This window comes from Hoplias malabaricus, chromosome 6, assembly GCF_029633855.1.
Source record: "Hoplias malabaricus isolate fHopMal1 chromosome 6, fHopMal1.hap1, whole genome shotgun sequence".
NCBI lineage: Eukaryota > Metazoa > Chordata > Actinopteri > Characiformes > Erythrinidae > Hoplias > Hoplias malabaricus.
The window spans coordinates 52,422,522-52,450,451 of NC_089805.1; the positions used below are offsets into that span (position 1 = coordinate 52,422,522).

Here is a 27,930-nt window from a genome sequence, read left to right on the forward strand (position 1 = left end):
TATTTTTAGCTGATTCCAGAGGGTCACATTTTATTAGGTTTTTTAAGTTTCTGACACAGGTAGCTGTTCACACAGAGCTTGTATAATGTCTAAAGAAAAGCACTGTTAACGTGGCTGAACGTACTCATTAGAGGGAGTGTCTATATTCTTTGTATAGCATATGTATACTCAACTTGGTGTTGCAAAATGAATGTAGTTTAATTAAAACTAATGTGCTTTAAATTGCTGTAACTGGAGCTTCACAAACAAGAAAACAACATACACAATAGTTTAAATTAAAAAAAAAAAAACATGTACAAAGCAATATACATTTTGTTAAGAGTCATATTATATGTACATCACATTTGTGTAAAAAAATATTTTCTTCGCAAAATATTAATAAACCTGTCAACAGTAAAACAGTGCTACTCCATGTCTTTGTGTGTAATATGGTGTTTATTTGGGCGAACAGGATGCACAGAGAAGCAGACTGAACTGGTTTACACAATAAGCTGGTTTCATTTGCTGTTTCAGTAGTTTGTAAACGTACTGCAAGCTGAGGTTCATCACCCACAGTTTCCATTTAGACAGATTTCACCTCACAGGTTTGAAGATGGTGGATGAGGCACATAACCTAACGCTGGAAGATCACAGTCTAGGGGTGACAAAGGCATGTTGTATGAAGGATTAAGAATTATCTGATTTGGGGCCCTCATGGGAAGGTCAATGGTGACTGGACAGAGTTGAGAATCACAGGCATCATTAATGTACTCCTGCCCCACTGAATCTACCTCTTTGTTTTCTTTCTGAACCGGTGGCACAACTTCTGGACAAAGTTCTAGATGCTTCACCCTGAGTGCCTGGCTTTCCTCGTGCAGCATCTCATCAATCAGCGGGCACTGGAGGCTCTCCTAAAAGACATCATGAATCCAAAACATTTGCGCAAAAAAGGAACAATATTCTGACAATTCACTATAAAGTAATAGAGCTGTCAAAAAGAATAAAACACTTTATTATTATTAATACTATTATGATAACTATGATGATTTGATTATGCAAATGACTGCATATTTACTTTTGACTATTTCTATCCATTCATGGTTAGTATGGGTGTAATAAGACATGAATTTTAGATTCCATATAGTTTTCAGTCATGAGGTTTTGGATTTTTCTGTTTCTACAATAACATTCATTCATTCATTCATTCATTCATTGTCTGTAACCCTTATCCAGTTCTGGGCGGCAGTGGGTCTGGAGCCTACCCGGAAACCCACGTGGACACAGAGAGAGCACACCACACTCCTTACAGGCAGTCACCCAGAGGAAACCCACGCAGACACAGGGAGAACACACTACACTACTCACAAACAGTCACCTGGAGGAAACCCACACAGACACAGAGAGAACACACCACACTCCTCACAGACAGTCACCCAGAGGAAACCCACGCAGACACAGGGAGAACACACCACACTCCTCACAGACAGTCACCCGGAGGAAACCCACGCAGACACAGAGAGAACACACCACACTCCTCACAGACAGTCACCCGGAGGAAACCCACGCAGACACAGAGAGAACACACCACACTCCTCACAGACAGTCACCCGGAAGAAAACCCACGCAGACACAGGGAGAACGCCTCATACCACACTCCTCACAGACAGTCACCCGGAGGAAACCCACACAGACACAGGGAGAACGCACCACACTCCTCACAGACAGTCACCCGAAGGAAACCCACGCAGACACAGGGAGAACGCACCACACTCCTCACAGACAGTCACCCGGAGGAAACCCACGCAGACACAGGGAGAACACACCACACTCCTCACAGACAGTCACCCGGAGGAAACCCACGCAGACACAGGGAGAACACACCACACTCCTCACAGACAGTCACCCGGAGGAAACCCACGCAGACACAGAGAGAACGCACCACACTCCTCACAGACAGTCACCCGGAGGAAACCCACGCAGACACAGGGAGAACGCACCACACTCCTCACAGACAGTCACCCGGAGGAAACCCACGCAGACACAGAGAGAACACACCACACTCCTCACAGACAGTCACCCGGAAGAAAACCCACGCAGACACAGGGAGAACGCCTCACACCACACTCCTCACAGACAGTCACCTGGAGGAAACCCACGCAGACACAGGGAGAACGCACCACACTCCTCACAGACAGTCACCCGGAAGAAAACCCACGCAGACACAGGGAGAACGCCTCACACCACACTCCTCACAGACAGTCACCCGGAGGAAACCCACGCAGACACAGGGAGAACGCACCACACTCCTCACAGACAGTCACCCGAAGGAAACCCACGCAGACACAGGGAGAACGCACCACACTCCTCACAGACAGTCACCCGGAGGAAACCCACGCAGACACAGGGAGAACACACCACACTCCTCACAGACAGTCACCCGGAGGAAACCCACGCAGACACAGAGAGAACGCACCACACTCCTCACAGACAGTCACCCAGAGGAAACCCACGCAGACACAGAGAGAACACACCACACTCCTCACAGACAGTCACCCGGAGGAAACCCACGCAGACACAGAGAGAACACACCACACTCCTCACAGACAGTCACCCGGAGGAAACCCACGCAGACACAGAGAGAACACACCACACTCCTCACAGACAGTCACCCGGAGGAAACCCACGCAGACACGGGTCACAACTGAGCAACAGTATTTGCATTGTGAATGGAATAAGAAGCACTGTGTACTCACCTTTATGAACATTTCTCCTGGAAGCACTGGTTTAGGAATATTTGGATATACCTTGTTCCTTAACCTGTTATAATTTGTGTTTTATAATTAAATGTAATTCAGTTACAGTGATAAAGAACGCAGTTTGCTTTAATAGTATAAAACTTGTATGGGTTGCTTTTTAGACAAACTACTTACCATTGCCTAGAGCTGAAGAAAAGAACAAAGATGATAAAGACAACCAGTGTTGTAACCAAACATGTGAGAAGAAGTCCAAACACAGCTGCAAACACAAGAAGCACTGTTTTTACTATGTCACATGTCGTCATGTTTTATAAAATGCTTCATATAATAAAGTTTTGGTGTATTTCAAGGCCAGGCCCTATGAGCTCTGCTCAACTACATAGAGGAGGACCACTCTCCACTGAAATGCCTGTAGGACACATTATATCCCAGTATAAAGCCTCTCTTCTCCTCTTCAGGCATGTCTTTCCAGGAAAACTCAAGATTCCTACCATGCTGTTCTGTAGGCGGTAAAGGCTTGTCTCCTGGTGGTGCTGGAAAAGATAGGTGGAAAACTGAGTATGAAAAAGACTGCAGTGCAGAATCCTGAGGAATATGCTGATAGCATTTTGATTCCATCTTAAATGGTGTGTGTTTCAACTTAAAAAAAAATCTAATCAAACACATTAACTAAACTATCCACTGAAATATTTTACAGCCGTTTTATGCCAGTTTTAAGGGTGTGTATCTTGCTCTTCTAGGAAGTGTATCCTTAGTTTGAAGACCATCAGTGTTATGGAATATAACATGCTGTATATTCAAAGATCAGGTTAGTGTTATTATGGACTCAGGCACAAGTAATGGATTCACCAGGACTTCCTCTGTTTCTTTTGAATCAACCTTCCTCGCCTAACACAAAGGGCTACACTGATAACAACCAGGATGCACAGTGTCCTGTCTGGTAATAACAGCCTTTTTCCAAGTGACAAAAAGAGAAGTGGATTACTGAGTGCTTACCTAGCTCTTCCACGTAGACTTCTTTTCTGTGCAGCAGCTGTGGGGCTGCTGAAGTGCACGCATACACAGAGAGCATATATTTCACTCCTTTCTTAAAATCTGTGGTCAACACATGGAATAAACACAAACATGAGTTAAAACGAGAGGTGAGACCCAGAATGACTGTGTGACTTTTCAGTATCAACGTAAACTGTGGGGTCAACAATAGGACATATTAATTATAAACATTAAAATGTCTGTATCTCATGAAATGACATGTTCTACTAAAGAATTCATGTAATAATTTAGTATCATACTAAATTCTTTATCATTCATTAATGTTCTGTATATTCTACCTTTATGCTTTTGTTTTCTGGAGCATTCATCCAAATCCGTATCTTACACATTAAGAACACTTGTATATACCCTTCAAGGTTGTGATTTTAATGACTTTGTGAGTTGTCCTTTTACCTATGAACTGACCTGAGTAAATTGTGGCATTTGAGACCTCAGGGGAGAACTTCATCCATTTTACACCACAAGGCTCTGTACCGTTAGTTTGAAACCATTCCACCACATATCCACAGCTAGAAATAGGACTTGTCTTCCAAGTTATATTAAAACCACCATCATGGCCAACAATGGTAACAGCAACATTACCAGGGCCTACAAAACAAAACACGTGTTAACATGTGATATAATGGTATACTTGTTGTTAGTAGGCAGTAAAGAAGTGGGTTAAAAAATCTCTCCAGGAGTTCATTCCAAATGCCTGCCCTCTCTAATCCACTCAAAGCAGGCTTAAGGACATTAAAACTTAGTAAAAACTAAATTCTGAGAAGGATGTTTACTTTCTGAAGTTAATTATGATGTCTTTGGTGAAAAGTCATTAATATTTTACCCGACGGCAGTGTGGGGATTGTGATGTTGGAGGGAGGAGAAACACCAAAATCATTCTTGGCAGAAACTGAGATGTAATGGTCTCTCTTTGCACTTGAGCTGAGGTTGTGGCAGTGTTCGTATGGGGCTTTGCTGAACTTCTCTTGGTTCAAATCCATAGAGCTTCCTACGAGCAGCTCATAGCTGGTAATAACCCCATGACTCTGACTCTGACTTTGATTCTGTTAAAGCATTCATATGAAAACGGACGGTTAATGGACATTAATGGATATCTCTGACTTTATACAAAGAAAGTTACAAAGGTAGAAAGTAAAATCATCAAGGGCACTTACCTTCCATAAAACATATGTTTGCCCATCGAGATCTTGCATCCATACGTCTAAGGCTTCAGGAACTGAGGATAAACAAAGTGCATACAGTGAAGTGAGATCTCTCTCATGTGTTTATATACTGTATGTCAGATAATAATTATAATAATAATAAGCAAAAATAAATAGTGTTTTTTCAATAGATAAATAAAATAATCCTGTCTGTCTGTCTATCTACTGAATTATCATTTTTGCCATTATTATAGGGTATAATAAATAACTACCTTTTGAAATTATTAATTTTTTAAAGCTTTTGTTCTCTGTGGAGTCATGAATAAAGTAATGAATAATTATAAAACCATAGGAAAAACAGAAACATAACTCTCTGAATGACAAACCCTTAGTGACTGTAATTATACACAGGATAAGAAGATATCCTATGACAATCTATTAGAGCATCACATAGTGCCCCGCCCACTCTCTTCCCACCAGTAACCGCAGTATTCCTGTCCTCATAGCCTTTGTCACTGAACATTTAAATCTCACACCTAACCACTAAGGTCGTCTATCCCTTAGCCAAGCCCCACTGGTACCATTAATGTATTGATGTATGTGATACATCACCTATTTCTATCTCAGTTACCCCTGCCTCTCATGTTCTCTCACCTCTGCCACCAAGTCTGTGCACCTCAGCACCTTCTGTTCAAAAGTCATCAACCTAAGCACCATCTAATATGAGGCAGCAAGCCAAACGTAAGACACCACAATTTCATTTTCCTATAACATGATGCCTTCCTTAATTCAGTCTATAGCCCCAAAACATGCTCTATATCATTTAGTACTGCACTGTACCATCTACCTACACTCATCACTGCTCTGTCCAGTATAGAAGGCATCAGGTTCCCTTCCTTCAAAGGATTTTCCTGAACAATTTCTCCTTTAAAAATTGACAAATAAACAAATAAAGTAAAAAAAAAAAAAAAAACAGAATTAAAATAGAAAGAAGCAGCAGGAGCAATTATTTAGCTGTTCTTGTGTAATAATAAAATCTGAATTGAGCTTCATAGCTGATATATTAATATTACAAACATAGGTTAAACATTTATAAAGATCAGTTGTGAAGGTTTATATGCTCACTGTCTCCTTTGGTAGAGAAGGATGTGGGGTCACTCCAATCACCCCATTTATAAAAGTGGTTTAGAGCTCCACACCTCACACGAGCTGTGTATGTTCTAAAAGGCTGCAGATCGGCCAAGACCAGCGACATGAGCGTAGTGCCATTAAACATTTCCTTTACGAGAAATAAACCATTCATGAAGAACATATTTAGTAATCTGTGATAAAACAGTCCTCCCCAATGAACAGATGTCTAACAATTTATATTAAGGTCAATAGACACACAGTTAATAGACACCTACCTTAAGAGTGTGTCCATTCAGCTCCACTTGGCAAGTAATTGAAAAGGATTTGTTTTCCATCGTTCCTTTCCAATTCCATTCAAGAGTGGCATTCCTGGCATGAACCAAAATTCCCTGGACATTCATGGGTGCTTTGAGTCTCACTACAAAAGTAAAAACAAATGCTTACATCACTCAGTATGTGGACTGTCCTACCAGAGAGGAGAGAACATTGGACCTGATGTATGCTAATGTTAATGAGGCATACAGCTGCTCCCCCCTCCCCCCTCTGGGTGGATCTGACCATAACTTGGTCAACCTTAGTTCAAAGTATGTGCCTCAGGTGAAGAGTCAGCCCGTGACCATGAGGACAGTGAGGAGATGGTCAGAGGAGACTTCTGAAGTACTGCAGGACTGCTTTGAGACCACAGACTGGACAGCACTCTATGAGCCTCATGGAGAGGACATTGACGGGCTCACAGAATGCATCACAGATTACATCAACTTCTGTGTAGAATCCACTGTCCCAACCAGGACTGTTAAATGTTACCCAAACAACAAGCCGTGGGTAACAAAAGACATTAAAGCACTCCTCAATAAGAAGAAGAGGGCTTTCAGAGCTGGAGACCGGGAGGAGGTGAGAACGATTCAGAGGGAACTGAAGAGAACCATCAGGGAGGCTAAGGAAAGATACAGGAGGAAGCTGGAGTGGAAACTCCAGCAGAACAACATGAGGGAGGTCTGGAGTGGTATGCGGACCATCTCTGGCTTAAGGTCCAGCAACAACAGGGGAGTAGAGGGCAGTGTGGACAGGGCCAATGAGTTAAATTTGTTTTTTAACAGATTTGACACTGTGAGCCCTGACTCCTCTGCTGTCGGGCCTCAACAGCCCACTCCACTCCCCCTCCCCCCCTCCTGTGATAGTCCACGTCACACCTCCTGTGATAGTCCACGTCACACCTCCTCTCCTCCCCCACCAGGGACCTCTACAGTGAATCTCACAGCTGACCAGGTGAGAAGACAGCTACAGAGACTCCACACGAACAAGGCTGCAGGCCCTGATGGTGTTCCCCCTAGGGTGCTTAAAGCCTGTGCCACCCAACTTTGTGGAGTCCTGCAACATGTCTTCAACATGAGCCTGAGTCTCCAGAGGGTCCCGGTGATGTGGAAGACGTCCTGCATTGTTCCTGTGCCAAAGACTCCGCGGCCCAGTGACATCAAGGACTACAGGCCGGTGGCACTGACGTCCCACATCATGAAGACCATGGAGAGACTTGTCCTGGATCACCTCCGGCCCATGGTCCAGCCACTTCTAGACCCCCTCCAGTTCGCCTACCAGCCTCGTCTGGGGGTTGAGGATGCCATCATCTACCTGCTGAACCGAGCGTATGCTCACCTGGATAAGCCAGGCGGCACTGTGAGGGTCATGTTTTTTGACTTCTCCAGTGCGTTTAACACCATTCAGCCTGCTCTTCTGGGTGATAAGATGAACGCGATGCAGGTAGACGCCCCCCTCGTGTCCTGGATTGTTGACTACCTGACTGGCAGACCACAGTATGTACGTCTGCAGCACTGTGTGTCAGACAGAGTGATCAGCAATACTGGAGCCCCGCAGGGAACTGTCCTCTCTCCCTTCCTCTTCACCCTCTACACTACTGATTTCAACTACTGCACAGAGACTTGCCACCTCCAGAAGTTTTCTGATGACTCTGCACTTGTTGGATGTATCAGCAGAGGTGATGAGGATGAGTACAGGGAGACGGTGAACGACTTTGTTGCGTGGTGTGAGCTGAACCATCTGCAGCTCAACGTGACAAAGACAAAGGAGCTGGTGGTGGACCTGAGGAGGGACAAAACGCCGGTGACCCCTGTGTCCATCAGGGGGGTCAATGTGGATATTGTGGAGGACTATAAATATCTGGGCGTACACATTGACAATAAACTGGACTGGGCTAAGAACACTGACGCTCTTTACAAGAAGGGCCAAAGTCGTCTCTATTTTCTGAGGCGTCTGAGGTCCTTCAACATCTGCAGAACTATGCTGAGGATTTTTTATGAGTCAGTTGTGGCCAGTGCCATCCTTTATGCTGTTGCATGTTGGGGCAGCGGGTTGAGGGTGGCAGATGCCAACAGACTTAATAAACTGATCCGTAGAGCCAGTGAGGTTGTGGGTGTAGAGCTGGACTCGCTGACGGCAGTGTCTGAGAGGAGGGTGCTGTCTAAACTGCAGGCTATCATGGATAATGGCTCCCACCCTCTTTATCACATGGTAATGAGACACAGGAGCACGTTCAGTGCAAGATTCATTCAGACAAAATGCACTACAGAGCGACACAGGAGGTCATTCCTACCAGTGGCTACCAGACTTTATAACTCCACACTTAAAGCACGACACCTTTCACACGTACAGTAATAACAATAGAACAAATTTTTTAATTATGAGTGTAACAACTCAAATGTGCAATACTCATACTGCTGTATACAGTATATCCGTATTTATTATTATAGATGTGTACATATTGTAAAAAATTCCTTTTGTGTTAAATTTTTATCAGAGTGTTTATTCTTTTACAACTGGCTGCTACTGTAATAATTGCAATTTCCCCCTGGGATCAATAAAGTATTTCTGATTCTGATTCTGATTCTGACATGTTAATGCAAGTTAATGTAACACTGGTGTTTAAACAACCAAACAATAAAAGAAGAAACATTTCACTGTTTTCTTTGAACAACACAATATCGCACTGAAGTGGTATAAAACATAGGCTACTTTTAATTCCTATAACTCATGTTTCAGATTACTGGGGAGTCCAGTTAACCCTCCAGTGAAGACCTGGACTTGGAAAAGGATCTATAGTCTACGCACCTGCAATTTTAAACATTAAATAAACTAAATCATTGTCTGGAAGTATATTGTAAGTATTACTTGTAATAAAGGGTTCAGACAGCACTAAAGTGGACAATACCATTCTTCAACACATCTGCCAGCCTCACTCTAATCAATCAATCAATCAAATTTTATTTATATAGCAGAAAGTGGTCACAAAGCAGCTTTACAGCGATCCAGGTCTGAGCTCCTATGAGCGAGCCAGGGCCAACAGTGGCAAGGAAAAACTCCCTCACACACGAGGAAGAATCCTTGGAATTAACCAAGACTCATACGGGAAACCCATCCTCCTCGGGTCGACACCGGAGACACAACAGAGAACAGAACAGAAGTAAAAGTGAAATGATGACAGATGAAGGGGTTATAGTAATGTAAATGTAGTATATTAGTGATGTATGAGTCTGAGGAAGGAAAAGGTGATCAGGGATTCTGTGTGAGTTAAAAGTAGGTGCAGAGTTAATCTGAGGTAAAACAGCATGGCCAAGCATGATAGTATAGATGAGACAAGGACAGGATCTTGTACAGGACACACAGGGTCAGGGGCTGGATCAGGGCAACACCGGGAGAGCAGCAGAAACAGGAGAAAGAAAAACAGATACTAACCAAGGGTTAGTAGATTCATGATAAAGCAGGGTCAGAATTGTCCTGCAAAAAAAAAAAAAAAAAAAACATACACAGGCCAAGCAAGAGAACCCAGCTACAGACATCAGGTAAGGGCAAGAGTGCGAGAGAGAGAGAGAGAGAGAGAGAGAGAGAGCAGTCTGGTTGGTGGTTACCAGAAAGCTAAAACAGCTGTAGCTATGGTAGTATGACAGGGTTAATACAGAGTAGTGATAAAATGGAAAGCCAGCTCTAAAGAGTAACCTGAGAGATGGTGATTAACCAAAAGCTTGTGCGAAAATGTAGTTTTTTAATCTACATTTAAAGATTGAGAGTGTGTCTGAGCCCCGAACAGTAACCGGAGGCTAGTCCAGAGCTGAGGAGCTTTCTGAGAAAAGGCTCTTCCTCCTGCAGTGTCCTGAAGTCAGCCAATCATTTCTTTGGTCATGTCTTCATTAAAGCAATTGTGCAGCCAGAGGAGCAGCTAAGTATTTCCTTCTGAGTTTCTGAGTTAGATTGTGTTAACTGCTTATGGATGAATGCTAACATCACCCAGTTTAAGGTAAGACTTCACTGAAGTATCTGCCTGTGCTGTACTGGTTTCCCTTTATGTCCTTGAGAAATGGTTCACCCTCACAATAATCGCTGTAGAAATGACACTATGCATTACCTCTGTGTTTGGGATCGCCTTGATCAGTGATTGTCTTTGTGCCAAGTTCATTTCTGGCTGTTAGTGTCCAGTTCATCATGCCCTGGTCTATGTCGATCGCCAGAGAACATTCTCCTAATGAACACTCACTAAGTGACAAGGGAACACAGTACATTAGTAGAGACGTTGGAATGGATAAAATCAGCAAAATACAGAATGAGATATTAAATAAATATCATTCAGATTTTAAAGATTAACAATGGAACAAATGATGAAGAGAATACCTTTCATTGATTGTGTATATTACTAGGAACTTATAATATTTGCCGGTTTCACTAGGGCTCCAGTAACACTCTACAGAAGTGAGAGTTCTTGTCTCACATGTAAGATTGTGGTCATCAGGGGCAGCTGCAGCAGTCACATCATCACATCAGCAATTTACAGATATCATCATCAACTACAGCAGCTACAACAATAACTACTAATTATCTAATCAGTACAGAAAGCAGATACTCCAGCATTTTCCATCTGAATCTGAATCTGTGGAAACCCACTGACTGTGTACACGTGTAGAACTAAAGACTCTGGGGAGCTGCTGAATGTCTTTTATGAAACTTTATCACTACTGCATCTCAGGCCCATGACCAGACCTTGTGTTGACACACACAGGTACGATTTCCTGACCTTTTTGTAGGTTATTTACAGTGCATCAGGGCACTATAGCCCAGACAAGGATGAGCCGAGCTGCTCTGAAACATCCATATAAAACAAACTTACACATGCCAAACCAGAGGCACGTGCACTGTCCGAGGGCAAAAGGCCCAGAGCTAAAGTGTACCCCCCAGGGCCGATTTGTGCCTGAGAACAACACAGCCATAACGTAAAGTTTCATTTTCCCTGGGCTTTTGTTAATATTTATTTGCGAAAACCCAAGTGCCATATGGCATTACATTGTGTATCATTGTGATCAGCTGATAGAGATTAGATTGGAAAATACTGGAAGTTGCCTAAAAAACAAGAAATACAGCAGAAGTATAATGATACATACAAATGTTTTTTTATAATTACATGAATCAAATCCAAATCATTTCTAAATTATATACAAATGAGGCTAGCTTTCATTTTGTTTTGTTTCATTGATTCAGTTTCGGTGTTTTAATAAGCTTCATTATTTAGATCTGATGAGCTACAACAAGGACACTCAGGAGATGACTACTATATGCAGCAAAAGAGAGCGCTTTTCCACCCAAAGAACCTTGGAACTTTGGTTTTGTACCAGTGAAGCGGCCAGTGTTTCTACAAGTTTAGAGGGGAACCAAGGATACGTCACCAGCGGGGGGGCACTGCTGTGGCTGAATACAGTGTCAGAGCCACAGATAAACAGTCAAAGTCATGACAGGGTCATTGTTTATTCTGTGTTCACCGTGGAGTCAGATCAGAGTGAGATATAACACTGTGTAAATGTTGCTGAGTTCAGAGGCGTCCTGCTGAGGTCGTGAACAGTGGAGAAATGTAACCAGCGCAGAGCCATGGCTCTGACAAACGCCAAACACAGCCCCAGAAACACACACAAACGGAATGTGTTCCTGTTTTATTTCCTGTTATTTATTTATATGAAACGGTGTAAATGGCCCCGTTCAGCTCCACTGGGGGATAACGCTGTGTGTGGGGCTCTGAGCTCTTTCCTGAACTGACCCTACACACGTCCACGGACCACGTCATGGTTCTCGCTGAAAAACCAACGCTTCTTTGGTTCCAGCTGGGAACGAATATTTTCTGGTTCAGAAACCGGTTTATGACGGTGTAAACGCTTCCAAATTTAGTTCACAAACTCGTTTAGTTCCACCTCGTTGGTGGAAAAGTGCTAACAAAGCACAGAAAACCAGGAACAGGCCATCTGAACATCATGGCCATGTACACCATGGTTTACTGAAAGATGTCAAACTGAATCTGGAACAAAACAAAGTTAAAGCAATATGTGAATATCAGCAGCAATGGATCTCCTTTGCAACTCTTACGAAAGAGGAATGAACCTGACGGTATGTGCTTATACTTACAACCAACATAATAGGAGGCGCCTGCGTCATTACACTGTATAGAGTAACCACTCGTTTCATTGGAGATACTTCTACGAATAGGATCTGTGATGTAAGTCCTGTTGCTGATCCGGATTTTAAAATCTGAGGAATTGAACGCTGCAACATTCTCATCTTTTACGATACAGCAGAAAGTGATGTCATCACCAACATGAAACATGGAATCTTTAGGATACACCATACTCTGAGAAACCTTATTGCTGTCATTTCCTGTGGTGTGGAAGAAAATAAAACAACTCCAATCATTCCATAGCTTTTCTTTACACTCATCTCTTTCGTTAGATGCTCCAGTAGTTTTACAGTGATTAAGCCAGTGTGATTCCCTATTCCCTTCTAGTCTAAGAGCAGTTTTAATCAGTTTGGAAATTACAAGACTGGGGAACAATTATTAGGGGTGAGTTATGATATTAGAACCATGTTAGTATAAGCTGATAAGTGCTTTAAATTAAAATGATCAGTGTTGATATATGTTTAGATCTGACCGATATTCAATAATGTAATTACTGTAGGTGACGCTGAAAACTAGGCTAAAACATCTGCATTTTGTTGATTTTTTTTAAATGTATTGTTATTCATATCAAATGTAATCTTTAACAATTACAAAACATATCATGTGTTTTTATACAGTGCTAATCCACCTTTAATATCCCCACATACATTTTGTGTAATAAATCAAATTATCACTTTTTTTTTAGGCATCAAATATTCTAATTCAAAACTAAATTGTACCAATGAATCTGCACCTTTTACGTTGTGTAAAGTTGTCCAATCACTGGTGAGACTGTGTTCTCTGGCTCGCAGTCGGACTGAATGTGAGGTACACCCGAGATGTATGGGTGAAGTCCAGTTCCAAAAATGAGTGCCATTTAGGTCTGGTTTCACTTTTACTGTCTCCTAGTTCAGACATCACATATATAACAAAGGGGTTATACACCATCGTGAAACAGAACGATAACATTACAGAAGAAAGAAGGATGAAACATATCTAACATACCTAACAATATCAAACATGTTTTAAAGTATGTCGGACTGTTATTTTAATGCTCAAAAACCTAAATTATAACCCAGCCACTGTGTAAGGACGACCAGGAGGATTATAAAAGTTTCCACACACTCAATCTCTGTTCTCACTGCTGCCCAGAGGCAGGAGAAAAACAAACATGAAGGTCAGAAACAATTGGTTTTCTGAGGCGGTTTCTTCCCCAGGCCTTCACTCTCTGATCAGTCCAGTCCACAGTCCATCACATACCACCCTTCTTAACACTTTATTTACTATGGGACTGTATCCAATGGCTTTCTCACACTGCATCCACCAAATACTTTTTCCACAGGTTTAAAATAAAAAAAAACTGCCACTTACATTATGTACCAGTCGCATCTGCTCCGTATGGAAGATCTCCATATCGTAGGTGATTTGCTCATGTCGGCTGCTATTGGTGAAATTATTCCTCCATCCAACTATCAGCTTCCAAACAGTCACATAGTGAGAGTAGATTATCTCAGGAACGGGCAGAGGGAGTCCAGTCGAAGCTATTACACAAACAACAGTCAGCAATTCCCTCTACATGGTGTTTCATGTGTAGACAGCAAAGCTTTACTTACAGAAGTCTCAGCACACTTCGTAATGAGAGAAAAACTCCAGGCCTGTTTTCCTATTTTCTACCTGAAATTACATTCCCAAATCTAGAGGCTATCTGTTCAGGCAGTGAATAAACTAGAGGCATTATCATTATTTACTTTTACAGAAAAGCCTTCAAATTTGTAAAAGAAACCATTTAGAGGCTTAGAATATATCTGAAATTGTCAAAAACTTATGAAAATCACAAAAACATTTAGGCGCTTGTCTTATTTTTGAAAAAAAATGTTAGTGATTATAAACTGAAGAGTTCATGAGTTCCATTACTTTTTTCTTTTTAAACCTGTGTCTCCAGGGGTCTACTTTCATCAGGTAAAATTTGGAGTTGATACCTCCTACTGATCTGAAGTTATTGAAGCTGGAGCAGACAGTGGACAGTAGCCTCTCCAAGTGTCTCTTTAGACTCTCCATAAGGAAAATTATTACTTTTACTGCAAAAATACTGTGTATATATCAGGTCTAGACCTAATGTCAACATCTTAGTGTTTTTCTTTACTTTCTGTGAGAAACTCGTCTCCTGTCTCTCTCCAAGTGGCCTTTACCCCTCACCAAACAGTAAAACCCTTAGTTATGGTGTGTTTTACTCTGATTTACTTTAAGTCTGAAGTTTACACTTGTTTCTCACCCACTGCACTGTCCCTTTAAATGACTGAGGTGTCGGGAGGCGGGACCTTCACTCTGATTGGCTGTAGAGCGAGGCACCCTCCCCCACACCCCCTCCTGTGTTTAAATGTCCTCAGTGGGGGAAAGGCAGCTAGTGAAAGAAATCTAAGCTTTGAAACATGTTTATTGACTTGATTATTGTTTGTGGAGCTGGTGGCCGCCAAATAAAACAGTTTGAGTCTCTCTCGCGGTGTCTGGGTCCGTTTGGAAAACCCGTAAGCGATGTAGTAGTATGCTAATTTTGTGTGAGCCGCTTGTGGATTCTTCAGGCTTCGAGACGCTGTGGGTTTGTTTTTGGTGAGGAACAGTTTGGAATAACTATATTGTTTCGGGGTTAATTCCGTATTCCTACATTGTAGACTATAATGACTTATATCCTCGTGATCCTGAGAGTCTGTCCGTTCCAGTGGTGTATGATATAAACATTGACTCAAATATGGAGCAGTGAAAACTCTGAATATCTGTACTGTCACTAATACATTTACATTACTCTCCTGGAAAGGTGTATTTGGAGCAGAAACACTGATTTATCGAGTGGAGTTCTATATAAAATGCTTAAACCAATGAAAAGCAGTGACTTTAAGCTTTAATTGGGTACATTGACTGTTGACTTTGGACCTGTAGTACTTGAGATGTACTGACGGATATAACAATGAACGAGATAAGACTGATAAAACTGATAAAAACCATTTACTAATGGGCAGATGGACACTGAAGCACTTCCAATCCTCACATTTCCATTTACAGAATCTCATAACAAACTATAGATAATGCTGATGATAAAAGAGTGAAAAGGGAGTGTAGCTAGTGAATGTGAGGGAGAGAAAATACTTTAATTTACCATTTTAAAAGTAGTACAATAATCACATATTAAATATATCAGTTACTGATTTGTCCTATTGCAGAAAAGTCTCTCTGCTCATTTCTTTTTTATTCTATTCTCCCAGTCATTTGTCCATTAATCTATTTTCCTTTCCATCCATCTATCCTTTTGTCTCTTCTTCTATTAATCCATCTATTTACTTACTTTTGAGTTTCAAAACTCAGATGCCCAAGTGTTTTCCCTTGAAACTGAATGTGTCATGACACTAAATATATCCACATCCATGTATGGCTTGTGATTTTGGACTGTGGGAAAAAACTGGAGCATCCAGAGGAAACCCAGTGGGAGATTGTTCTTTTTGCATGTTTTTATTTTCTTAATCAAACATTACAAACCCCCCTTTTCCAGAAACGTTGAGACACTGTGCAAAATCTAAATAAAGACAGGATGCAATGATGTGTGAATCATGTAACCTCTACCCAATATGTCATTTTCAATAGTAAAAGGACAGTGTTTAATGTATTGAAACTTAGACATTTTATTGTTTACGGAAAAAATATATGCTAATATTTAAATTGATGCATGGTCTAAAAAAAAAGGTGATGTGGAAGAAAACACCGGTACAATTGTGTAATAATATAAAATAAATTATTAGGTTAATTGGCAATAGGTCAGTGGCATGAATGAGTTTAAAATGAGAGGCTGAGCATTTTAGAAAAAGCTGAAAAAAGGAAGGGGTTCACCATAATAATGCAACAATTCAAAAGTAACATTTCTCAATATAAACTTCTAAAGAACTTGGGGATTTCATCATCTACAGCACGTAATATCAATATAGTTAAGTATCTATATGCAAAGGACAATGCCCATAAACCAACACTGGCTGTGTGTGCTCCTTGGGGCCTAAGATGGTACTGCATTAAAACAGACACTTCCCAGAACCGCTGCCTGTGACACAGGACGTCACTGCATCAACAAATGCAAGTTAAAACTCTTAAATGCAAAGAAGAAGCCTTATGTAAAGAGGACCCAGAAACGCTGCAGCCTCCTCTTAGAAACAGATCATTTAAGATGAACTGAGGCAAATATGAAGGGTGTCCTGTGCACAGGGAAAACACACCACACTCCTCACAAACATTAACCAGGAGGAAACCCACACAGACACAGGGAGAACACACCACACTCCTCACAGACAGTCACCAGGAGGAAACCCACACAGACACAGGGAGAACACACCACACTCCCCACACACAGTCACCCGGAGGAAACCCACACAAACACAGGGTAAACACACCACACTCATCACAGACAGTCACCCAGAGGAAACCCACGCAGACACAGGGAGAACACACCACACTCCTCATAGACAGTCACCCAGAGGAAACCCACGCAGACACAGAGAGAACACACCACAATTCTCACAGATAGTCACCCGGATGAAACCCACTCAGACACAGGGAGAACATACCACACTCCTCATAGACAGTCACCCGGAAGAAACCCACGCAGACACAGAGAGAACACACCACACTCCTCACAGACAGTCACCCGGAGGAAACCCACACAGACACAGGGAGAACACACCACACTCCCCACAGTCACCTGGAGGAAACCCACACAAACACAGGGAAAACACACCACATTCCTCACAGACAGTCACCCGGAGGACACCCACACAGACACAGGGAGAACACACCACACTCCCCACAGACAGTCACCTGGAGGAAACCCACACAAACACAGGGAAAACACACCACACTCCTCACAGACATTCACCCAGAAGAAACCCACACAGACACAGGGAGAACACACCACACTCCCCACAGTCACCTGGAGGAAACCCACACAAACACAGGGAAAACACACCACATTCCTCACAGACAGTCACCCGGAGGACACCCACACAGACACAGGGAGAACACACCACACTCCCCACAGACAGTCACCTGGAGGAAACCCACACAAACACAGGGAAAACACACCACACTCCTCACAGACATTCACCCAGAAGAAACCCACACAGACACAGGGAGAACACACCACACTCCTCACAGACAGTCACCCGGAGAAAACCCACGCAGACACAGAGAGAACACACCACACTCCTCACAGACAGTCATCCAGAGGAAACCCACGCAGACACAGGGAGAATACACCACACTCCTCATAGACAGTCACCCGGAGGAAGCCCACGCAGACACAGAGAGAACACACCACACTCCTCACAGACAGTCACCCGGAGGAAACCCACACAGACACAGAGAGAACACACCACACTCCTCACAGACAGTCACCCGGAGGAAACCCACACAGACACAGGGAGAACACACCACACTCCTCACAGACAGTCACCGGGAGGAAACCCACGAAGAAACAGGGAGAACACACCACACTCCTCACAGACAGTCACCCGGAGGAAACCCACGCAGACACAGGGAGAACACACCACACTCCTCACAGACAGTCACCCGGAGGAAACCCACGCAGACACAGGGAGAACACACCACACTCCTCACAGACAGTCACCCGGAGGAAACCCACGCAGACACAGGGAGAACACAACACACTCCTCACAGACAGTCACCCGGAGGAAACCCACACAGGCACAGAGAGAACACACCACACTCCTCACAGACAGTCACCCGGAGGAAACCCACAAAGACACAGAGAGAACACACCACACTCCTCACAGACAGTCACCCGGAGGAAACCCACGCAGACACAGAGAGAACACACCACACTCCTCACAGACAGTCACCCGGAGGAAACCCACGCAGACACAGGGAGAACACACCACACTCCTCACAGACAGTCACCCAGAGGAAACCCACGCAGAAACAGGGAGAACACACCACACTCCTCATAGACAGTCACCCGGAGGAAACCCACGCAGACACAGAGAGAACACACCACATTCCTCACAGACAGTCACCGGGAGGAAACCCACGCAGACACAGAGAGAACACACCACACTCCTCACAGACAGTCACCCGGAGGAAACCCACGCAGACACAGAGAGAACACACCACACTCCTCACAGACAGTCACCCGGAGGAAACCCACGCAGACACAGAGAGAACACACCACACTCCTCACAGACAGTCACCCGGAGGAAACCCACGCAGACACAGGGAGAACACACCACACTCCTCACAGACAGTCACCCAGAGGAAACCCACGCAGAAACAGGGAGAACACACCACACTCCTCATAGACAGTCACCCGGAGGAAACCCACGCAGACACAGAGAGAACACACCACATTCCTCACAGACAGTCACCGGGAGGAAACCCACGCAGACACAGAGAGAACACACCACACTCCTCACAGACAGTCACCCGGAGGAAACCCACGCAGACACAGAGAGAACACACCACACTCCTCATAGACAGTCACCCAGAGGAAACCCACACAGACACAAGGAGAACACACCACACTCCTCAGACAGTCACCCGGAAGAAACCCACGCAGAAACAGAGAGAACACACCACACTCCTCACAGACAGTCACCAGGAGGAAACCCACACAGACACAGGGAGAACACACCACACTCCCCACAGACATTCACCTGGAGGAAACCCACACAAACACAGGGAAAACACACCACATTCCTCACAGACAGTCACCCGGAGGAAACCCACACAGACACAGGGAGAACACACCACACTCCCCACAGACAGTCACCTGGAGGAAACCCACACAAACACAGGGAAAACACACCACACTCCTCACAGACATTCACCCAGAAGAAACCCACACAGACACAGGGAGAACACACCACACTCCTCACAGACAGTCACCCGGAGAAAACCCACGCAGACACAGAGAGAACACACCACACTCCTCACAGACAGTCACCCAGAGGAAACCCACGCAGACACAGGGAGAATACACCACACTCCTCATAGACAGTCACCCGAAGGAAACCCACACAGACACAGAGAGAACACACCACACTCCTCACAGACAGTCACCCGGAGGAAACCCACACAGACACAGAGAGAACACACCACACTCCTCATAGACAGTCACCCAGAGGAAACCCACGCAGACACAGAGAGAACACACCACACTTCTCACAGACAGTCACCCGGAGGAAACCCACGCAGACACAGGGAGAACACACCACACTCCTCATAGACAGTCACCCGGAGGAAACCCACGCAGACACAGAGAGAACACACCACATTCCTCACAGACAGTCACCGGGAGGAAACCCATGCAGACACAGAGAGAACACACCACACTCCTCACAGACAGTCACCCGGAGGAAACCCACGCAGACACAGAGAGAACACATCACACTCCTCACAGACAGTCACCCGGAGGAAACCCACGCAGACACAGGGAGAACACACCACACTCCTCACAGACAGTCACCCGGAGGAAACCCACGCAGACACAGGGAGAACACACCACACTCCTCACAGACAGTCACCCGGAGGAAACCCACACAGACACAGAGAAAACACACCACACTCCTCATAGACAGTCACCCGGAGGAAACCCACAAAGACACAGAGAGAACACACCACACTCCTCACAGACAGTCACCCGGAGGAAACCCACACAGACACAAGGAGAACACACCACACTCCTCACAGACAGTCACCCGGAGGAAACCCACGCAGACACAGGGAGAACACACCACACTCCTCACAGACAGTCACCCAGAGGAAACCCACGCAGAAACAGGGAGAACACACCACACTCCTCATAGACAGTCACCCGGAGGAAACCCACGCAGACACAGAGAGAACACACCACATTCCTCACAGACAGTCACCGGGAGGAAACCCACGCAGACACAGAGAGAACACACCACACTCCTCAGACAGTCACCCGGAGGAAACCCACGCAGACACAGAGAGAACACACCACACTCCTCATAGACAGTCACCCAGAGGAAACCCACACAGACACAAGGAGAACACACCACACTCCTCACAGACAGTCACCCGGAGGAAACCCACGCAGACACAGGGAGAACACACCACACTCCTCACAGACAGTCACCCAGAGGAAACCCACGCAGAAACAGGGAGAACACACCACACTCCTCATAGACAGTCACCCGGAGGAAACCCACGCAGACACAGAGAGAACACACCACATTCCTCATAGACAGTCACCCGGAAGAAACCCACGCAGAAACAGAGAGAACACACCACACTCCTCACAGACAGTCACCAGAAGGAAACCCACACAGACACAGGGAGAACACACCACACTCCCCACAGACAGTCACCTGGAGGAAACCCACACAAACACAGGGAGAACACACCACATTCCTCACAGACAGTCACCCGGAGGAAACCCACACAGACACAGGGAGAACACACCACACTCCCCACAGACAGTCACCTGGAGGAAACCCACACAAACACAGGGAAAACACACCACACTCCTCACAGACATTCACCCAGAAGAAACCCACACAGACACAGGGAGAACACACCACACTCCTCACAGACAGTCACCCGGAGAAAACCCACGCAGACACAGAGAGAACACACCACACTCCTCACAGACAGTCACCCAGAGGAAACCCATGCAGACACAGGGAGAACACACCACACTCCTCATAGACAGTCACCCGGAGGAAACCCACACAGACACAGAGAGAACACACCACACTCCTCACAGACAGTCACCCGGAGGAAACCCACACAGACACAGAGAGAACACACCACACTCCTCATAGACAGTCACCCAGAGGAAACCCACGCAGACACAGAGAGAACACACCACACTTCTCACAGACAGTCACCCGGAGGAAACCCACGCAGACACAGGGAGAACACACCACACTCCTCATAGACAGTCACCCGGAGGAAACCCACGCAGACACAGAGAGAACACACCACATTCCTCACAGACAGTCACCGGGAGGAAACCCATGCAGACACAGAGAGAACACACCACACTCCTCACAGACAGTCACCCGGAGGAAACCCACGCAGACACAGAGAGAACACACCACACTCCTCACAGACAGTCACCCGGAGGAAACCCACACAGACACAGAGAGAACACACCACACTCCTCACAGACAGTCACCTCCAGGACCCTGCAGCTGTGACAGAGACACTACCTGCTGCTCCACTGTGATTCTCTGATAATTCAGTGTGTTATGTTTCGATCTAAGAATCGCTTCCTGACTTTAATTTCACACAGAACAACCCTTTTCAATGTATCCAAGATGAGAAACATCACACCCAAGCCTTGGTAACACAACTGAATCAGGTGACATCATGCATGGCTCATATCTAGCACCTGTATTTCTTCAGGGAATAAAGGCAGAATCTTCAAGGACTTAGAGAGACTTACCATGTTGCTTACCTTGCGCTATCACTGCAGGCAGAAAAACACACAGATGCCAGAAACATGGAGACGCCATGACAGGAAACAGGAGAAGAACAACAGACACTGCTCTTTCCTAAACAGCTCACTGGAATAAACAACAGAACACAGGGGTTTGAATGAGTATGGCTTATTTCTGTCTGAACTTGTTAACCGGAATCACCATCTGTTCGGGTTTTGCTGCAGGCCAACTCTGTTCACACAGGAGCAGGTTTCCACAGAACTCTGACAATGCAGGCGTCAAGTCACTTACCTCACACCAAGTTTGTGTTATGTGGGTGTGTGGAGACTGCTCCTGTGGTCACGGGGATGGGGGGGTGTATGTGTTCAGAGAGCTGAAGCTGGCTGAACTTCAGACCCTGTGTCTATGAATGGGTCAAACAATTTCTTGCAGCTAATCGTTTAGAAAGTGGCTTCACCATGTCATAACTCATTTGTGTAAAGTTGAGATTTGTCGATTGTCGCTTGTCGCTGAATCACGGCTCTAAGTTGCGTTTCTCCACAGGACATGACTGGCCGCTTGTCGTGTGAACGGGGGGGAACTAGTCTCCTAGTGTTTGTGACTGCAGCAGTAAAGAAACTATCTAATCATTACAATTACTTAAAGACTAATAACACATTAGTAAAATCACTTCTGCCACCCATAGTCCCAGTCAAAAAATACAGTACCAGGGTTTCCTTTGAAGGTACAGCACCAGTCAAAAGCTTGAAAATGAATGTGGAGGACATTAAAACTATGAAGGAACACAAATGGAGTGATGTAGTAAACAGAGAAGTGTTAAAGGAAGCAGACTATGTTTTATACTTTAGACTCTTCACAGTAGCCCCCTGTTGCTTTGACGACAGCTTCACACACTCTCTCCGTTCTCTCAGTCGGCTTCATGAGGTCGTCACCTGGAAGGCTTTTCAGTGAACGGCTGTGGCCTCGTTGAGAGTTAATCTGTAGAACCGCTCCCTTCTGAATGTGTCTGAGACTGTAACTGGGGTTGTTCAGAGGTAGGGACTGGTACACAGCTCTATACAGTGACTAGCTCTACTCCATTAATCACTAATGAGGAGGTGTGTCCACACTGGTGCTGTGTATATATATATATATATATATATATATATATATATATATATATATATATATATATATATATATACACACACACACACACACACACTGTTGAAGACTTTATGATTAAATTCCCCATAAATCATTAATTCTGATAAAAATCCCATAGACTGCTCTAGATACAGCATTGAGTATTAATTAATATAATATAATAATATATAAATAAACACTCCTCCCTCAGTGTTCTTCAGTTGGTTGATGATATAACTGGGAATGTTATAAAGCCTGTTACGCAGTTTAATATTTCACACACTGAACAAACATGTTGCCAAGACAACTTTTAAGTTCAGGCTAAAAGGATTAAAATTAAAAATAAAACAAAATTGACCAGAAAAATTCACAATAAAAAATGTCCACACCTGAAAAACCTGCCGTCCCAGTGTCCCTCAGGTACTCAGTTTCAGCTCTCGCCGACCGAGACGGGTCACTCCTTCTGTCAAACTTTCAACATACGTTTACACATTATAGTTCAGACCTTCCTGCTCTCTGTGTGTGCGTCAGAGAGAGAGAGAGAGAGAGAGTAGAGAGAGAGAGAGAGAGAGAGAGAGTAGAGAGAGAGTAGAGAGACAGAGAGAGAGAATGAGAGACCGACAGAGAGAGAGAGAGTGGAAGAGGTTCATTACTGTAAATGGCTGATGCTCTTCCTAGGAAAACGTTTAATGCAAACTCTCTCAATGAGTCAACCACATTCCAACTGCAGGCACTAACATCAACCTTCGCTTTTACACTCTTCACCAAACATGGAGTCGGTCAGGGACTGTGTGAACGAACCTCACGGAATTGTGCTATAATATAGTAATAACCAACAAACGCCCCTGAACAATATACGTGTTATAAAGCATGGATAAAGGAAAATGTCAGTGTGGAGTTTGCCCCCGTACGGAAACAAACACACACTCTAAAAGATCAGTCAAACACACTACAAAGTAACACACACTCCACAAAACATCAGCAATAAAAGACCTGTGTGTTTGCAGGTGGCCGCAGGGCGTCAGTACCGTGGCTCTGTGGCTGCTGCGGTGCACTTCCCCTGTCTTAATGCTGTGATGGGGTTCTGTCTTTGGGGATCAGTCCATTTTTTAAAAGTATTTTGTTAACACTGAGCTCCATTCATGCTCTTCGGGAAATGCATTGATTTGAATAACATTTCCTTTGTTACATCTCCCTGTGTGAGTTTATTTAACTAAACAAATGACCAGGGAGTTTACATACAGCAAACTACACAGATCAGACCTAACACTATGGCCAGGTCTCTCTGCACTCACTGTCCATTTTATCAGCTCCACTGACCACACAGGGGCAACTCATCTGTTGCTCCGCGTACTTTGTTGGCCTCAGGACCCCCACAGAGCAGGTGTGATGTGGTGGTGGATCATTCTCAGCGCTGCAGTGACACTGACGTGGTGGTGGTGTGTTAGTGTGTGTTGTGCTGGTGTAGAGTGGATCAGACACAGCAGCGCTGCTGGAGTTTTTAAACCCTGTGTCCACTCTCTGTCCACTCTGTGAGACACTCCTCCCTCGTTGGTCCACCTTGTAGATGTAAAGTCAGAGACAGTAGCTCATCTGTCGCTGCACAGTGTGTGTCACTCGTCCTCTAGTCCTTCATCAGTGACACAGGACGCTGTCGGCTGGATGTTTTTGGTCGGTGGACTGTTCTCGGTCCAGACACTGAGGGGTTTAAAAACTCCAGCAGCACTGCTGTGTCTGATCCACTCTACACCAGCACAACACACACTAACACACCACCACCACGTCAGTGTCACTGCAGCGCTGAGAATGATCCACACTGAGGGGTTTAAAACATATGAGATGTGCGTCCAAGCCTCATTTGAGCAAGCCAAGTGCGACAGTGGCCAGGAAAACTCCCTTTGCACACAAGGAAGGACCTTCGAGAGGAACCAGGACTCATTAGAGGACTACGAAACACTCTGGTATTGTCAGTGGAGCTGGGAGGATGGACAGTGAGTGTACACACAAGCAGGAGGTCACACTGTCGTGGTCGATGGTTGTAGAGACCTCAGGTAAACATTTAACAGCAGCTCTGAATAAGTGCATGTGACAGTTTGTTAGTGATGTCGAGCTTTTCAAAGAATTGGCTAAATACAAGTTAAAGGAAATATTATCAGAAGAGTCCCATGTTCAGCGCACTGCTGTTCCCACAGCTCAGTCTCCTGCTCTTAGAACATATCATTCCTGACAAAGTCTTTCAGCTGACTCACAGAAAATGGATGGATGGTTTTTTTTTCGTACTTGTTTCTAAAAGCAGTAGAGACCCAAGTGGAAATACAAAAGCGCTCAAAAAGTGAGTTTTGAATAATGTGTCCCTTTTAAAACCAAGCCACGTCTATTATTTGTGTGAGTCCTGCCACGCCTCATTCAGTGGAACTGCAGTGCTACTGACAGACAGTGAGTCAAGGCAATTCGTGTATATGTTTTTTTTAACAACGCGTCACTTTCGCAAGATTGTTTCTCAATGCTCTTTGCTAATGCCCAGAACAAACACACCACTATACAATGGACACCACAAAATCTGCAACATTCTGCAGAATCATGAGTGAACTTCAGAGGAAAGAGCGGAAGTAGCGTCTTTTTTTTTAAACATGACACAAATGTACATTAAAAACATTTCATCCATTTCCCTCAGCACTTCTGTATGAATGGAACCCCATCACTCCAGAGAACACAGTTCCACTGTTCCACAGACCAGAGGAACCCCATCACTCCAGAGAACACAGTTCCACACACCAGAGGAACCCCATCACTCCAGAGAACACAGTTCCACTGTTCCACACACCAGAGGAACCCCATCACTCCAAAGAACACAGTTCCACTGTTCCACACACCAGAGGAACCCCATCACTCCAGAGAACACAGTTCCACTGTTCCACACACCAGAGGAACCCCATCACTCCAGAGAACACAGTTCCACTGTTCCACACACCAGAGGAACCCCATCGCTCCAGAGAACACAGTTCCACTGTTCCACACACCAGAGGAACCCCATCACTCCAGAGAACATAGTTCCACTGTTCCACACACCAGAGGAACCCCATCACTCCAGAGAACACAGTTCCACTGTTCCACACACCAGAGGAACCCCATCACTCCAGAGAACACAGTTCCACTGTTCCACACACCAGAGGAACCCCATCACTCCAGAGAACACAGTTCCACACACCAGAGGAACCCCATCACTCCAGAGAACACTGTTCCACACACCAGAGGAACTCCATCACTCCAGAGAACACTGTTCCACTGTTCCACACACCAGAGGAACCCCATCACTCCAGAGAACACAGTTCCACTGTTCCACACACCAGAGGAACCCCATCACTCCAGAGAACACAGTTCTACTGTTCCACACACCAGAGGAACCCCATCACTCCAGAGAACACAGTTCCACTGTTCCACAGACCAGAGGAACCCCATCACTCCAGAGAACACAGTTCCACTGTTCCACACACCAGAGGAACCCCATCACTCCAGAGAACACAGTTCCACTGTTCCACACACCAGAGGAACCCCATCACTCCAGAGAACACAGTTCCACTGTTCCACACACCAGAGGAACCCCATCACTCCAGAGAACACAGTTCCACTGTTCCACACACCAGAGGAACTCCATCACTCCAGAGAACACAGTTCCACTGTTCCACACACCAGAGGAACCCCATCACTCCAGAGAACACAGTTCCACACACCAGAGGAACCCCATCACTCCAGAGAACACTGTTCCACACACCAGAGGAACTCCATCACTCCAGAGAACACTGTTCCACTGTTCCACACACCAGAGGAACCCCATCACTCCAGAGAACACTGTACCACTGTTCCACACACCAGAGGAACTCCATCAGTCCAGAGAACACAGTTCCACTGTTCCACACACTAAAGGAATTCCATCACTCCAGAGAACACAGTTCCACTCTTCCACACACCAGAGGAACCCCATCACTCCAGAGAACACAGTTCCACTCTTCCACACACCAGAGGAACCCCATCACTCCAGAGAACACAGTTCCACTGTTGCACACACCAGAGGAACCCCATCACTCCAGAGAACACAGTTCCACTGTTCGACACGCCAGAGGAACTCCATCACTCCAGAGAACACAGTTCCACTGTTCCACACACCAGAGGAACCCCATCACTCCAGAGAACACAGTTCCACACACCAGAGGAACCCCATCACTCCAGAGAACACTGTTCCACACACCAGAGGAACTCCATCACTCCTGAGAACACTGTTCCACTGTTCCACACACCAGAGGAACCCCATCACTCCAGAGAACACTGTACCACTGTTCCACACACCAGAGGAACTCCATCAGTCCAGAGAACACAGTTCCACTGTTCCACACACTAAAGGAATTCCATCACTCCAGAGAACACAGTTCCACTCTTCCACACACCAGAGGAACCCCATCACTCCAGAGAACACAGTTCCACTCTTCCACACACCAGAGGAACCCCATCACTCCAGAGAACACAGTTCCACTGTTGCACACACCAGAGGAACCCCATCACTCCAAAGAACACAGTCCCACTGTTCGACACACCAGAGGAACCCCATCACTCCAGAGAACACAGTTCTACTGTTCCACACACCAGAGGAACTCCATCACTCCAGAGAACACAGTTCCACTGTTCCACACACCAGAGAAACCCCATCACTCCAGAGAACACAGTTCCACTGTTCCACACACCAGAGAAACCCCATCGCTTCAGAGAACACAGTTCCACTGTTCCACACACCAGACGAACCCCATCACTCCAGAGAA

At 45.1% G+C, this 27,930-nt stretch overlaps 1 protein-coding gene across 2 annotated transcripts; it reads right to left on the minus strand.

The window, feature by feature from the left end:
• Positions 1-401: 401 nt before the first annotated feature.
• Positions 402-23,595, minus strand: LOC136700286 (leukemia inhibitory factor receptor-like). 2 transcript variants are annotated; one of them, XM_066675563.1, is made up of 17 exons: positions 23,509-23,595; positions 22,012-22,120; positions 13,908-14,077; positions 13,291-13,441; positions 12,509-12,757; positions 10,736-10,859; positions 10,473-10,600; positions 6,337-6,479; positions 6,056-6,209; positions 4,943-5,004; positions 4,612-4,831; positions 4,194-4,376; positions 3,732-3,830; positions 3,227-3,268; positions 2,910-2,994; positions 2,733-2,796; positions 402-890 (listed from the first exon to the last, which is right to left on the minus strand). In XM_066675563.1, the coding sequence occupies exons 2-17, from the start codon at positions 22,067-22,069 to the stop codon at positions 579-581; spliced, it is 2,244 nt and encodes a 747-aa protein (XP_066531660.1). In that variant the 5' UTR covers positions 22,070-22,120; positions 23,509-23,595; the 3' UTR covers positions 402-578. The 2 variants fall into 2 exon arrangements, with proteins under 2 accessions (XP_066531660.1, XP_066531659.1); XM_066675562.1 differs by having other exon boundaries at positions 22,000-22,120.
• Positions 23,596-27,930: the final 4,335 nt, after the last annotated feature.

Excerpts from the sequence above, each read along its gene's own strand:
- LOC136700286 (XM_066675562.1), bottom strand. The coding sequence starts at position 22,069 with ATGGCGTCTCCATGTTTCTGGCATCTGTGTGTTTTTCTGCCTGCAGTG. Across the intron at positions 12,758-13,290 it reads AACTTTACACAACGTAAAAG|GAAATGACAGCAATAAGGTT; the intron begins GTGCAGATTCAT and ends TCCACACCACAG. Across the intron at positions 2,797-2,909 it reads TTCTTCAGCTCTAGGCAATG|GTTAAGGAACAAGGTATATC; the intron begins GTAAGTAGTTTG and ends AAATTATAACAG.